At 37.4% G+C, this 16,247-nt stretch overlaps 1 protein-coding gene across 9 annotated transcripts in view; it reads right to left on the reverse strand.

The window, feature by feature from the left end:
• The window catches only part of LOC116165662 (rho GTPase-activating protein 190), a 33,142-nt gene that overhangs the window by 3,644 nt on the left and 13,251 nt on the right, over positions 1-16,247 (reverse strand). For 3 of the 9 annotated variants that reach the window (XM_031480286.1, XM_031480283.1, XM_031480284.1), the window contains 14 exons: positions 15,767-15,922; positions 15,464-15,715; positions 15,235-15,416; positions 14,998-15,190; positions 14,354-14,508; positions 14,180-14,305; positions 14,053-14,097; positions 13,823-13,953; positions 6,351-6,618; positions 6,077-6,298; positions 5,474-6,030; positions 2,526-2,664; positions 2,347-2,478; positions 2,129-2,279 (listed from right to left, as the gene is read on the reverse strand). In XM_031480286.1, coding sequence (XP_031336146.1) covers positions 2,129-2,279; positions 2,347-2,478; positions 2,526-2,664; positions 5,474-6,030; positions 6,077-6,298; positions 6,351-6,618; positions 13,823-13,953; positions 14,053-14,097; positions 14,180-14,305; positions 14,354-14,508; positions 14,998-15,190; positions 15,235-15,416; positions 15,464-15,715; positions 15,767-15,922 — 2,709 coding nt within the window. Of the gene's footprint in view, positions 1-2,128; positions 2,295-2,346; positions 2,479-2,525; positions 2,665-5,473; positions 6,031-6,076; positions 6,299-6,350; positions 6,619-13,822; positions 13,954-14,052; positions 14,098-14,179; positions 14,306-14,353; positions 14,509-14,997; positions 15,191-15,234; positions 15,417-15,463; positions 15,716-15,766; positions 15,923-16,247 lie in introns of all 9 variants that reach the window. The other 6 variants (XM_031480288.1, XM_031480287.1, XM_031480290.1 and 3 more) reach the window with 6 other exon arrangements.

A 16,247-nucleotide genomic window follows, 5' to 3' on the forward strand; every position in this document is an offset into this window, starting at 1 on the left:
CATTCAAATTCAACCTTGAAAGGTAAAGTATAGTATAGAGCAGGGGTCGGCAACGCAGAGCCAAAAGTTACATAAAAAATTTCCCAGTTTTTAAAGGGCCACTAAAAATTTTCGATTCAATATTATAGTATTTGGTTATATACATGGCCTGCAACAGTGCTGGTAAAAAAATAAGAATGTTTCACTAGTCGCTGTCTCGCACTCAGGCGAAACGTTTCGGGTTGACAGCCGCCCGTTTTCGCGAGACAAGTATGTTGGTTGTAACTCAGAGTGCAGCATTTGCAGCCATGATCCTAATTTTTTTGAATAAAAAACAACAATAGAAATAGTGCTCTTTTTTTCTTGACCTCTCACTTCTATCCAAGGTGAATCATTCTACTTATTTGCTTCCAAGCACCCTCTTTCTTCATACGGTTATGGTAAAATGTTATCTTTGGTCTGCCATAAATACAGGCCGCGCGCTATAGCATGGCGAATAACGCGCAGGCCGAATATAACATCGGCAAGACAGACCAAACTCAATTGTTCAATGCCCATGAAATGATCCATGTGTATTTTTGGTGACCAAAATGTTTGTACCCAAAAATGATGTCAAAATGGTTATTATTCACCCATTTTCTTGAGAAAAATGCCAAACTCGATTGCTCAATGCCCATGTGTATTTTTGATTACCAACATATTATTGTGTAAACAACGTCAGGTAGACTTTATTTCAGTCTAAACGTCAAAAATAATGTACACCTTGTATATGAAAGTGTTTCAATTTATTAAGTAAATCTCGGGATTATTTACAAAATAAAAACAAAACACAAGATGTTGTCTTCCTCAATCAAATTTATATTTGCTGATGTATGTTTCGGTCTGGTTAACAACAGGCCATTTTCAAAGCAAAAATTAAAATCCTCTGCCAAATTTAATAAACCCCATTTAGAGTTCACAAGATGAATTCCAATTTAGACAGAAATTAAAAATTAAACATTGAAGATTTTAACAACACTGGTTAAACGGCCGAAGTTGACGTTGGTGCCAAGCTAGGGCGCTGAAGACAATGTTTGTTCGCCCGCAGTAGGGAAAACCATGTCCATGTGGTTTACATGTGGTCAATTAAAATAAAACATAATTACAGGCAAAACACGGGATAAAGCCAACCTATGGACGCTTAAGGCATGTCACATAGTCCCTGAAGAGCAAAAGTAAAACGATTGTCACATGTTGAGGACAAGGTGAACAACATCTGTAACTACAGCAGAAATATAAATTTGATTGGGGAAGACAACATCTTGTGTTATTAATATTTCAACCCAATTTGAGAGTATGGAATTCAGAACTAAAAGAAAGTTAGTTCGTTTCATTTGAATTTGTATCTCAGTGTTGTTTTTCTACATGCGTGATTCTTGTTTAAATTTTATCGCTTTTGATAATTGATTCAATTTAGATCAGGGGTTAGAAGTAAGACACATCTGGGTGTTTGCGATAAGCAGTTTAATTATCAGGCGAAATTTAATTATCGCAAGTGGGTGCTGATAAGGAGATACAGATTTTAGGTTGGATGGCGCGTTTCATATTGGAAAGGTGGTGCGTTCCGTCGTTGATTGGCGAGTTATTTGAAATTTGTTTGAAAGGAGTTTATTTTATGGTGGAAGTGAACCAAAACGAAGTGTAGTGCTTTGTGCGATAAATAATTTTCGGTACAAACAATATTGGTGCATTTACTCACACCACAAAAGCTTAATTACTTAGGGCAAGATTTTAATATCAACACAACGGAACGTTGGCGTTTTATTCCTGTGCATAATAATAACAATGTCGTGTATTAACGAACTTGGATCTGGCGTGAGCAATTTTAGTTTTCAGAAAGGGGGCGCCATTGAAAGTAGTTTGGGAACCACTGCTTTAAATGATCTCAGTGCTACATCAAAAAGTATTCTATTCTGCTAAGACGATATGTTGTCACCACTCCAATGGCACACAAAACAGGTTACACTGTGTATTCTCACCTACTTTTAGAAAAAGTAATATGGGATTAAATTAGCACTTAATATTCACCATCAATTTTTGTTCTGTTGACATCAACAAAAAATTGTAATATTGGTAGTGAGAAATTTGACTAAAAATACATACTACGCACCTGTCAAAATGTTGAAAAATAAACTTCAGAACTTCAAAATTGACGGGCGAAAGTTTATCTAACATACTACGTAATGCCAGAAGTCGACAACTACGGTCCGCCTTCACCTCCATATTTCCAGTAGTAGTCGCCATCGGTTTAATTCTAGTGCCTAATGCCCCAAAAACTTCAATTTCACTCAAAAATATTTATATACCTTAATATCATTTCAATTTTACCTGCTATTTCTTCCAATTCGGTGATAATATCTTCTTCAAAAAGTGGAGGCAACCGTTTCGATACGAAATCCTTTAAAGCCGTCGCAACCGCATTTACCGGAATGTCCAATTCGCTAATTTGCACGTTCGGATCTGAAAGGCGGCCGTCTGGAAAGTATCGTCAGTCGAATCATACTCACCTTCTTCGAACTTTTGGAATAAGAGGTCAACGTGCGCCCGATTACCTGGTACTCTATATATACCCTCCGAATCTAAACCTTCCGCTTCGATGAATTTGACACATTTTTCCATAAATAGAGGTATGAAGTTCTTTTCAGACTTAAAAAGCAGAAAATTTGTTTTATAGTCTCGGTTCCGAAACAAATAAAAATACCATAAAGGGAGAAAATTATTAAGCATAGCACTCGCATGCAAGCAACACTGCTGTTTGTCCCGTATATCACTGCACGTATATTTATTTGCACGATCGTTGATAAAAAAAAAAGCTGCAACGCAGGTAGCACAGATGTAAATATACTACATATAGCTCATGACATTGGGAAATCGAGTCGCGTCGCCACACACGAATTTTCGTGGAGAATAATATTCAAATGTGTCATTTATTAGCAAAATATGGTGCTCAGATCTGTGTCAATGCCGACAATCTGGGCTTGAAATCGCTGATCCTGTCAAAAAGTGGGACTTTTTGTTTACATGTTAATACATAGTGGTTAAAAAAAGAATTGCGCATTCTGCACAGACGCATTGCATTTTTAAGGTACATGAATTAAATTTAACTACAAATACCTGTAACTTTAGAGAATCTGGTATATTGGAAGATGGCACCACTACTTTTAAAAAATCGGTGGCGATACTGGACGAAGGAGAAAACGATGAAAAGAAAGAGGTCTCTTTATAGTAGCCCTGGAGGGCAACGATGATGAAGAGGTTGTTAGAAGCATATACAAGACTACACGGTAAGCCTCGAATAAATTATTGGCTTGCAAGCGAAATCGGCCTAAGATCTTTATCAACACTTAAACCAGAGAGATAACATGAAAGATTGTGCCTCCAAGAGAAACTCCTAAGTGAACTCGGGGTGGGGCCCAATGTAGAGTTAGGGAGGAGAATAGAGTGGTATATTTTATAAGACGTAATATCCAACAAAGAAGACGTACGGGCGGCGGTTAAAGAATCATTAGGGGATGAAAGTGAGGAACAGCTAGAAGTCACAGAAATAAGGACTTCCAAGAGTGGACAAAGGCCTGTCACACTGCTTCTGCTTGTGGGTTGGGATCAGGAAATGTCCAGTACGGATGAAAATAGAAATAAACAAGTGGTCGATGTGTTCGGGAATCCACCCAAAAAGGGACAAATGGTCACAAACAAGTACTTAAACTTCAAAAATGAAAGCCCCAACAATAAGAAATGCCTGATATGTGATAGACCAGGCATGCCTCATGGACGATGGCCTGAACTGAATTTACGGTGGCCATAAGGGCAGTAGAAAAGGCCACAAGGGCCACTAAATTTTAACGTGTGTATACACTTATACAGGGTGTTCCTAACTATGATGTAAATACGGAATGAGCGAATTCTTTAGCTTATTGTATAACTAAAAGTTAATATAAACATAAGTCCGCAAAAGCTTCTTACCGATTTACAAGGTGTTAGAATTTAACCATACACTTTACACATATGTGAACGTGAAGCTACTAAAAACAAGAGCTTATAAAAAAAAACTAGCGCCTACTGGACCAAATTTTGAAACTGGCGTTAGATTTTCCTTTATTCCAAGCACCTATGTATCAAATTTCACTTAAATGCTTCTATAGATAAAAAAGTTGGCACTGCGCATGCGCAAAACCAAATTTTGAAACTAACGTTAGATTTGCCTTTGTTCCAAGCAGCTATGTATCAAATTTTATTTAAATACTTTTATAAATAAAAAAGTTTGCAATTCGGTTTATAAATGGTTGGGGCACTGTGAATTTTGAATCAATTCGACTTAACTTTTGGCATTGCGTATTATATGGCTGAAGCTATGCCCATATTGAATTTCATGCAATTAGGAGATGTAAAAGCGATCGGACATTTCTAAACAAAGTTATCGTTCACACGGACAAATAGAGGGACAGACAGACAAAGGAACAGACGGACAGACCAACATACAGACGACAGATAGCAATACAAAATTATAAACGATCTCTGAGGATCGTTAATAAACGGGAAAAGTGTGAAATTATGGAACATGTAAAAAAAGGTTTTTTGGTTTTTTTTAAACACAGAAAAAATTCCTTCCTTGGTGCAAGCCTCGACACCATAACGAACCAAATAGCGAAAAAAGTAGAACAATAGCTCTTAAGATAAAGAACCAGTAGCGTCTCCACGAACGAGCGGACGGACGGACGGACAAAAAAACCAATACTATTGCTCACCATACTAATATTGCAAAAGCTTACGTAACTCATCCTTCATCACATACAGCTAGAGCATACGTGGGTTATGGGTTTGTAATAATTATGATCTATCCCAACAATGTCAGTTCAGATTTAACTCACCAGATGCTTAAATCCAAATTCCCATAGCCAACTTATAACATGGACGAGCTAACTGTAGTTTTACATCTGTGGTAATAGTAACAGCACATTTAGATCTCTTCGCTTAAAGGAAGTGTCCGCAAATTGCTCTCATTACTACACCTCTCACCGAAGAGCGCCCCCGCGTACTTACGTTCAACTTAGAATGTGATTTTTTTTAATTCACAGAACTTCACTTGCACTAGCACTGCACTATGATTCACTTAACGCAATAAATGTGGACAAACAAAGCAAAAAAAACTTCTCAAATTGCAGAGTTTTGTTATAACGCATATAACAGTGTAAGGAAAAGAATTAGTAATTGGTGGTAACACTTCTAATGAAAAAGGTCAAGGTAATGGTTTTTTATCTCGACTAATAGGCAGCCTCGTCTCACGCAAAATAAAAAAATAAATAAAAATAAAAAATATAGAAAAAAGCCATAACCTTGACATTGTTAAGTTACCGATTGTGCTGCGTTACCACCATAAAAGACTAGACAAGAGCAGTCATGCACAAAGAGAACTTCTACTGTAAGTAAATGAGAGCAGCTGCAGAAATGAACTTACCTGGATGAAATCAGAAATTTTTGGCGGTCCCCCGCTGGATGATTTCTGCTTCAACTTCTGTTGCTTCTTCTTCTCTCTTTCCTTTTCTTTATCGGCAACCTTTCGCAATTTCTCCTCCTTCAGGCGGCGCTTCTCCAACTTTGAATCGTCTTTGGCCTTCTGTTTTTCGCGTTTCCTCGTCAATTTGTCTTGCTCTATATCCTTTAACTGCTTTGGTAAGACACCGAACTGTAACCTAAATTTGAAACAAACGTATTCTAGCGATTGCGGTTTTACCATCGGGGAATTATTATCACGAGGAGAGGAAACATCTAAACTAGATTCGTCATCGTGAATGTTCCCGTACGAGTTAGGTTTGGCTGAGAATAAGTCAGGAGAGTTAAGATGCAAATTGTGTGTGTTGTGTATTTCTGGAGGTATCGGTACGACGGCCGGAACACCCCGCTTTTTTAAGCTGAAAGAACGCTTCTGCGAAAGTCGAGTGCGGCTGTCCCCCGTTCCAGTATACTGCTCTACATCACTAGCTTCTGACGATTCCGAATTTGATCCACTTCCAACTAAAAAAGTAAGGAATTAGAAGCTTTCTAAAAGGGGGCAAGTTACCATTTGCTTTATCAGTATCTAGTTCAGTTGTGGGGGCTGAATGGACAGGAGGTAGGGGATATCCACCCAGCTGGGGAACACGAGGTGGTTGAACAGGTATGGCAATTCTTTTCTTACGCAGTCTTTTATGGGTCGCCGGTTTCCTATTAACCTTTGAATAGACTTCGCTGGCTCGCTGCCGTCGTTCCAAGCTGCTCCATTCACTGTCTGTATCCGAATATGCTAAAAAAGAGAGAGAGATTACTTCTCCATCGCGCAAATGAAGAAGACTTACAAGGCTGACCTTTCTCTCTTCTTTGTCGTAATTTCGATTTCCCGCTAATCGCGTCCTGAACTAAGGTATATGTATACTCGGCGTCGTGAGAAAAAGGATGAACCACGTCTTTCACTTGAGCGTATTCCGATCCCAAATCGACAATCTCCGGCGTTGCCAATGGGGCACTTCCGAAATTCGCGTTGCAGCCATCTTTATTACATATATTCATTCGAGTTATAGCTTCGGTGACGACGGAAAAGTTCTTAAGGTTCAGTTTTCCTGGTTGCTACAGAAAAAAAAACAAATGATCAGGGCCAAGTAAGATACTGGAGTGTTTAGGGCGGGCTGTTACGCTTACTCTTACGAAAAATACAGATTTAATTTAATTCACATGCCCAAACTCAATTTTTAAACGCATGCGCAAAACCAATTTTTAAAACTTTTTGTCCGAAACACTTTTATAAACGTGACGTAGTAGGCTAAGAAACATGCGAGATAATAACATACAGACTTTCTTGTTAAGGTGCGTATACATCTAACGAACGGAGCGTGTAATGTAACATGTCATGTAATGCTCGTTTGATTTAAGGCGAATTGCTTTCAAACACCCGTGCATATTTGCAACTGGATAAAAATGACTCCCTACTTTTTTAACAAAAATGATGTCGACCCGCCCGTCAGTCTGTCTATCTATGCTCTCCTTTCCGGCTGAACGGATCATAACCACATTTGGTACACATATTCTTAGACATAAAAGGAAGAGCTGAAGCTTTTAGATAGAAAGGCGCACGCGCAAATCCGTCAAAGTGACAAAAAACTGTCAATTTTTTACGTTTTCCTGTATTATGACTAAACTGTTACATCGAGTTGAACCCAATTTGGTACATATGTTCTATAGATACTTTACTAAGAACTGACATCAATTTAGTCAAAATCGGGATTGCACATCATTAAAAATCATAATCCAATAATACGGAGAATAAAGGCATTGCATTATGTAAAAATAGGGGAAAGCTGAGTTTTTGCATGAAGTTTCCTTTTATGGTATGTTGTTACACGGAGTCAAACGTCAAGATGAACAGTTTTTCGCAAAAAAGTGGTTATCAAATTTTTAGCTTTCAAAAGTAAGTTGGATGCGTCTCAGGGAAACCTACCACTTTCCCTTTGTGAGTCGACTTTCAACACTCTGTTCTCAATATATTCGTATATGAAATTTTGACCCTACCATCGGATGTGTCTCGTCCACCCTTTTCCCTTTGTGAGTACTCTGTTCCAACATTCCGTTGCCCCGTTACTAGTGATCCGATCAGGTCGTATGTGGTACCATTGGATGCGTCTCAGACAGACCACCTACAAGGCTTTTAATCCAGCTCATATTCAATAGCACTAATCCTTGAACTTGTAGAAGTCAATTGGCGAAGAATTTACATCGCTGTCTCTTTTCGTTCTCGAATTAGACAAGGAACAGATAGACAAAACCATTACATAGGTAAGGCAACTTTGTTATATTTAGAAAAATTAAAGCTCTTAGAAGTGCTTTAAATTCAATAGAGCTCGAAGCCCCATAATAATCCAGGCACATTTCCCTATATTTGAAAAGTAATTGAAGAACAGTGCTCTAACTACCGTCGACTGATATATTAATATGCCGCTGGGCCTTTTTTCGGTCCACAGGATGCAGTTTGGTTTAAAAAGTGTGACAGCCATTTTTCAACAGGAAATGGAGACAACCCTACCCTATACTAATGCTGAAGGTTTAGTTGTGCCCATTCCAGAGGTAGCAGTCGTACTAGATGACATACTTGTTGGAGGACCGACTTATCAAATTCTAGACAAATGCCTATCCAAGGTGCTCAACGCCTTGGCCTCGTTACTAATCTCTGCTAAGCATTCACTAGATTTGTTGTTATTTACTGAGCACTGGCAACCTAAAGATAAATTAATGTGTATAAACATTACTGATTACTCGTTGGTTTCGCAATTTTGCCGTATTTCAATGAAGCATGGGGGGACGGCAATTTACAGCAAAAATGATGTACACGTTACTGCATTCAAATTAAACGTACAACCCTGCGAGGGTCATTTTGAGTTTTGTGCAGTTAAGCTAATTAATCTAAACTGTGTCGTTGTTGCTGCATATAGACCACCAGGTGGAGATGTTGCCATATTCCTTAATTTACTGGAAAATATCTTAGAAGAAATAGTGTCTGTTTCAAAAATTATCTTGTGCGGTGATTTTAATATTAATTTTCTAAATACCGTAAATGTAAATACGACCGCGCTTAATGACCTTTTATACTCTTTTGGTCTAAAAATATTACTCCATGAACCAACGAGGGTTACGCCCACAACAAAAACCTGTCTAGACAACGTTTTCATTTCGGAGTCTATTGCATGTAGTTTAGATAACATTGACTTTTGCCTGTCGGATCACCATGGTCAATTATTAAAGATCGCAATCCAAAGTCAATCAATAGGGGATCGTTTTAGCCAACGTAAACAAAGGATGTTTTCTCCAACGAATAAAGAGCAATTTAGTGCAGACCTCTCAAGAGAAGAATGGAGAGACGTATTCTGCAGTGATGACCCTGAACAGGCCCTTGATAATTTTTTAAATACTTTTATGTATTACTTTAATCTTAATTTTCCTCTAACTCTAGTAAATTCTAAGAGTAAACGTAAATTACACCCATGGATAACTCCGAAGCTTTATGAATTGCAACGAAAGGTCATAGATTTAAAAATCTTATCTAAGAGATATCCCGAACTCACTAATAATTATAAAGAGTACCATGCTTACTATCAAAAGCAACTGCTTGCATCAAAACAGTTATTCTACGATTCTAAATTAAAGAGCTCTACTAATAAAACTAAAACAATCTGGAATATTATAAACACAGAAACTGGTCGTATTAAAGTAAAGATGTAAAGATCACCGAGGATGGAGCTACTGTATCTGACCCTAAGGCCATTGATATGTTCACCACTCATTTTTCACGTTTTTATAACATCACTAGTCAACCAACTCATAATATAAACATGCCTTTTTCACCGTCATTTAGTAATTCAATGTTTGTAACACCGATTGTTGATGAAGATGTACGATCTGCGATTCGGTCATTGAAATCTTCGTTTTCTTGTGGATACGACGAAATTAGTAACAATTTAATAAAATCGGTCAATGTTTTAATATCTAAGCCTCTATGCCACATTATCAATTTAAGTTGTAGCACCGGTATTTTTCCGAGTCGTCTAAAGATAGCGATCGTAAGGCCACTGTTAAAAAAAGGAAATCCAAGTGACGTCTGCAACTACAGGCCGATCAGCTTATTGTCCAGCTTTCCTAAAGTTTTCGAAATTGTTATTAATAATCAATTAATTAGTTATCTAACAACATTTAAGATCATTAATTACTCTCAACATGGTTTTATAAAAAACAGGTCGACTGACACAGCGCTATGTGAGTATGTTGCCAGAGCTGTAACAGCTGTCGATCGTCGGCTTTCAACGTAAGTGTTTTTGTTGATTTTTCTGCGGCTTTCGACACTGTTTGCCATGAAAAATTGATTAGTAAGTTATCCCATTACGGTATTCGAGGAACTATTCTAAAATTGTTTGAATCCTACTTACGGGGCAGATCGCAGCTAGTTGAATTACCTAATGGGCAGCGCGGTGTAGCAACGCCAATTTTGTCAGGAGTCCCGCAAGGATCCATACGGGGTCCTACTTTATTTGTCATTTACAGTAATGATCTCGTACCTTTTGTTAAAGAGAGTGCTGTTGAGGACAGTATCTTTGTTATATGTTACGCTGACGATACAAACATCCTGATAACGGCAAACAGTGCACTAGATTTAAAACAAAAAATTACTCACACGCTAGATCAAATAAATAAGTGGTGCAATGATAATAATTTGATCCTTAATTCCAGTAAAACTGCCGTGATCCCTTTTGGTGCCACAAAAATTGAATCCAATATTTTGAAGTGCTCTGAAACTATTAAAATGCTCGGTCTAACAATAACCCATGATCTCACCTGGTTTTTTCATATTGATAATGTTTGTAAACTTGCACGAAGCTGCTGTTATACACTGAATGCGTTAAAAAAATTATCCCCATAGTGAAAATGAAAAAAACTCACCGTGTAATTTGTAATAAATACGTTTGTAGTAAGAGCAACTTTTATTTTTTAATCAGGACAGGGAGGGGGGGGGGGGGGGGGGTGAGGTGAGCAATTTTAGTTTTAAGAAAGGATGCGTCATAATAATAAGTTTGGGAACCACTGATTTAGTGTTTTTGTAAAACATGGCAGATAACATTCCACACCGCGTTACAGTTACAAACTATTACGTAATGTACTAGAATAGAAACCTGGGCTATTATGCATTAGAAAAGCACAGTGACCATTACTTATGAAATCAGAAAAGTATTATTTTTAATGATTTGCGCAATCGCGATTTTGACTATATATGTATTTCAGTTCTTAGTAAAGTGCGTATAGAACATATGTACCAAATTCGGTTCAATTTGATACAATAGTTTAGCCATAATATGGAAAATCATCAAAAATTGACAGTTTTTTTTGACACTTTGACATACCGATTCTACTACCCAGCTCTACCTTTTATGCCTAAAAATAGCTATGTGTACCAAATTTGGTTCCAATCGATTCTGCCGTTTAGCAGAAAATGAAAGTACAGACAGAGAGCGACCGACATCATCAAGATTTTGTTTGATTTGAATTCCTGGTGGTTCAAAACGTGTATTTCCTTCACAAAAGTGGGGGCTCAATGCAACACCACCCTTTACTAACATGCAGGGGGTAAAAAAACACGCAAACGCGTTGGAGAGCAATTTGCGACCCACAAATGTGCTCGAGCTCGTTCTGACAAAAGCATATGAAAATTACATTACGCGTTTGGTTCGTTAGATCTATACACACCGTTCAACCTGTAACTTCAAGACATTTTTAAAGTTTATAAACTGTTCTCAACTGCACTTTTTATTAATCACCCGAGGCCTGACTGGCGTATTAGTTTATCATGTCTTATTCAGAAAACAAATCAACTTTAAGCGTATATTGAGAATATATCATAGAAATAAAATATACAAGATGTTCCACCTAAAAAAATTAACGTCATACTTCTCACTTGGGACACCCTGTATACAAAATCTTAATATATTTATGTCCGAGGATCTTTCCAGAATTGTTCCTCTCGTCACAAAGGAACTGTATATGAATAAACCGATACAACGAAATATCGAAGTATCCTCAGTATTACAATCACTTTTAACGATAATTTATTTTAATCTTACAAAATAGGTACATCAGATTCATGTCTTGGGCATTGAGATAATGCTCTTAATCTTGTTCCCAGTGATCTTGGTGCATAAATAACGATTTTGACATGTGCTGATAAAAATCCATATGGTCGCCAAAAATAGATTAAATTCATGTTTTGATCATTGAGATAATGCTTTTGGTCTTTTTCTCAACGATCTTGGTGCATAAATAACGATTTTGATTTATTTTGACCAAAATCCATGTGGCCTCAGAAAAATAATTTAACATCTTTGAATCACACACCTGCGGTTATCAAATGTGCACGTGATGTACTCTTTCAGCACCAAGATAATGCATTTGAAACCTTTTAAAACTCTAAATTCTGTTTTTCTGTTTCTCTTATACATAAATGAGTGATAAAAAACTCGAAAGCACTACTATTTGGCGACGACCTAAAACATTTTAATAAAGTCCAATCCGCAAGTGACTGTTTAAATATTCAAGAAGACATTAACTCAGTAATTAAGTGGTGTATCAAAAATAAACTAAAACTAAATATCAATAAGTGTAAAGTCCTTACTTTTACTAGATCGAAAAATCCCTTACTTTTTGACTATAAGATGAATGGAAAGGTCTTACTAAGAGTCACCTCCGTTAAGAACCTGGGCGTGTTTTTCAATACCAATCTTAACTTCAACCTGCCGACCTGCGTAGCTCAGATGAGCTTACGTTAGGAGCTCTAACATTGGCTACAAGGGTCCTGGGTTCGAATCCCAGGTAAGGCATGGCTGTTTGTGATTGTATAGTGGGTTGAGTGGGAAGAGTAGCAAATTGCTAACACTCCGCCCACTATAAAATAAAGGCAATAAAATAAAAAATAAATTAAAAACTTACACATTGAATACCTAACAAATGAGTGTTACAAACTTCTTGGTTTCGGTATCAGAAATACACTCAATTTCACGAATATACAGACAATGCTAACCTTATATAATGCGTTTATTAGATCCAAGCTTGAGTATGCTGCATGTACCTGGTCTCCTCAAACTCTCAAATACTCAGACATGATCGAAAAAGTGCAGAAAAAGTTCATCCGAGTAATGTTTTTTAGGTCAACCCAAAATTATCCACATTTGATCTCTTACGGTACCCAGCTTAATTACTTAAATAGTACTTTCGGCTTAGATATAACGAGGTTAGAAACCCGACGGTACATTGCCTCCACAATTTTTGTCTTCAAAATTTTACACAATTTGTTATACTCTTCCGAATTACTTCAAGAAATTAAGCTTAAGGTACCATTTGTTAAGCTAAGGCAAAATAATACTATTTTTGCAGTTAACAACACAACTTCCCCACTTATTAAGATCTTGATCACTTTAAATAAGTTGTCCTCAGTTAATGATATCGACTTTTTTCACGATCCCCTAAATTCAATAATAAATAAAATTAGATCTTAAGTCACAATGTTTGTTCAGAGCCCCAGTGCCATGTAATTGGAATTTTTATTCTGTATGGTTTCTGGTTAAACAAATAAATAAAAAAAAATAAATTCATGTATAAAGTATAATTTTGGCTTCATTTTGCTCTAAAACTTTCGACCTATACCACAGAGAAGAGTTGTATTGAATTGCTACACATCTAAGAGTCATAGGGAATAATGTAGCGAAAGTCCAAACTCGATACATGACCTAGGCCCTAGGGAATGAAATATGTTGATTTCTATTATATTGAGCCCACAGTTTTTCCTGTTCCCGATTCACTTGAAGTCCTATAACTTATGTGCCTGTTGAACCAGCGTCATGAAAAACAATAGCGTCCGTCCTTAATGTCCAAAGCGTCCGTCCTTAATGTCCAAAGTACCCGTACCCCAAATTTCAACACAATCGGTCACTTTTAAAGAGTTAGAGCGCACACGGACGGACGGACGTACGACAATACAAAACTATAAAGGACCTGAGGATCCTTAATAATAAAAGGTTCAGTTAAGACTATAGTGTAGCAAAATTAATCCCAAGAGAATAAAACTGACATCCTTAAAAAAAAGATTTTAACTGTGCAGATGGCTCTGTCAAAATCGCCTTAACCCCGATTCTCAATACAACATTATCTAGTTTAATTAACATGATTTTACACAGAGTTCATTACGACCCAGGAAAATGTAAACCACATCAAAGTCTAGCAAATAAATGAAAAATAATCATACCTTTAATGTTTGAGAAATACCCTTCGGTCTCCCCTTCGTTGTGGTGATGTGCCTGCGACCGGTAGTGAACGCGTGCTGACCATAATTATTCCACGTGGTTGTAATTGGTATTGGAGGTTCTCCGTCGGCATCTAAAAACCACAAAGTCAAATAAAATTAATCTGTAGTTACCCCCACGTACCAAATCTAACATTAAATCGACATCACAAGCAACAAAACAACAGATTCACCTGAATCATGAGTTGCAAGAGATTCCCTTGATCCACTTATGTCGGCTGTACGCACATTAAAAGAATATATGATAAAATTAATCATGAATATCGCTAATTTGCTCTTATACATTGTATGTACACTCACATGTAATTTCATCTAGGCTCGTTTGTGAGGTGGAAAGAATGGGACCTCGTTTACACTGCCGAGATTGCGAATGATCGGGCGGCGCAGGTTCCGGAGGTGTCGTTGGAGGAGGGTATACTTGAAAACCTACAAAAAAGATACTAAACCTGCTCTAGACGGAAACAAATGGATTACCGTGATGTATATGTCTTTTCTTAGATGATAATATTTCACCGTTCTCACTACCGTACATGTAAATTTGCGAATACTTATCACTGTGATCACTCAAACTTAAACGTTCATCAGGTCCATTAAGCTCACCTAAATGTTCATAATTTTCACTCCCACTACTGAAAAAGATAATAATAATATTCATTTTACAGCATCATTGATTTTAAGGTTAAATATTATGGGTATCCATGCCACTTGATTTGAGATTATTGAACCGTAAATTGACTAAAATTAATGCCAAACTTTGTACTACGTGGGCAAGATTCTGTGGTGAAACCCTTTCTATCTACAAAAACTAGAGTGTATTGTTTTTAAGAAGCAGCAAAAAACTGAAAACAGATACAAGCAGAAAATTATCCCTTATCTGCGTTATAAGTACGCGCATCACACGGCGCAGATCAAGCCGCCATGTTGAAAGCATCAAAAGCAGGGTTACCGTCGTCGCGGTATTCAGTTTTCATATTGATTGACTTTCGTTACAATTTCATGGTTCAAAAATGTGACTGATTGAGTGAAGCTCCCAAATCGCCAAAACAGTGCCTAATCGCACTTGTTATTGACAACAAAGATTCTACAAGGTTATATAGAGACCTGTTCTTAAAACTCACCCGTCATTAATCTTCAAATGATAGCTTTCATGACGCGGAGGTGGAAGGGGATGCCCGTGCCTCTGCGACCTTGGATGTTCCAACGTTCCCTCACCGCTGTCGTCAAGCCCCGATGGTTCTTCCATATGAAAAGCTTGCTCGATTTCGGGCTTCTTTTCCCACACTTCTTTAAAGAATGGAGTATAAAATGCGGCTAGAAATAATCAATAAGGCACTGGTCGCGATGAACAAGTAAACTACTTTTTTGCTGACAAGATGAATTGGTCGTCATAAAATGGGCGTGAAGTCTATCAGCAGTCGCATTACCGTCAGTAATCAAGTGGTGGCTGAGGTCATTACTGAAGAAAGCGTTGGCTCCTCCCGAATCCGTTACGGCTAATATTTGTATTGGTAAATTTGGAATGTTCAATGAAAAAGCGCTAAAAAATTACCGTTGACTAAGTCACACTGGCTTGGACGAACTTACTTTAACGTTGTTAACGACGCCTTCCTTTTTGTGGAATATACCAAAATAAATCCGTGCACAAGTTCATCTCGGAATGCATTAGCTCCATGGAATGACGATATAATAACTTCTACTTTACGTTTGGAATCACCTAAGAATGTTTCTAAAATAATACTACGTTCACCAGACAGAAAGCAGCACTGGTGAGACAATAATGGGGATAACACGTTTTCTACTGAATACGGATCACCACAAAACATGCACATTATTATTCTAAAAAGATTCAAGATCAGCTTTTAATTGGAAGTCTCAAAACACACCTACCTAATATCAGGTTCTACACATTCAATAACAGATTGGTAAATATTCAAAAATCCAGCGCGGTGATGTATACTTTGGACCAATTGATGTAAGGCATCCATGACTAATTGTTCGGTACTTATTTGATCCACACATACATCCATGTAAGGACATTGCAAACTGCAAAAGTATTACAGTAGTAATAAATAAATCATTCATTGCCGTCAAAGATGGTGGCACAATATTTTCAATATCGGTATAAAATTATAATTACGAGGGAAATGGAATTCTCCGATGTTATTGTGCAAGGCAGGAAGCCAAGTTGAAAGCCATTATAATGTCAAATTGTTAGATGCAAATCGGAAAAGAAATGACAGTAAGTGAGTACATATCCTGGAAGGTTTTCAATAGCTCTTTTCCCTTCCTTGTAATCAATGAAGACCCTAGGGCTATCTCGCGTACATGAGCAACTCGTTTCCCAACAAAACGTGATCCTGCCACTAGA

Source organism: Photinus pyralis, unplaced genomic scaffold, assembly GCF_008802855.1.
Source record: "Photinus pyralis isolate 1611_PpyrPB1 unplaced genomic scaffold, Ppyr1.3 Ppyr1.4_LG3a, whole genome shotgun sequence".
Lineage (NCBI taxonomy): Eukaryota > Metazoa > Arthropoda > Insecta > Coleoptera > Lampyridae > Photinus > Photinus pyralis.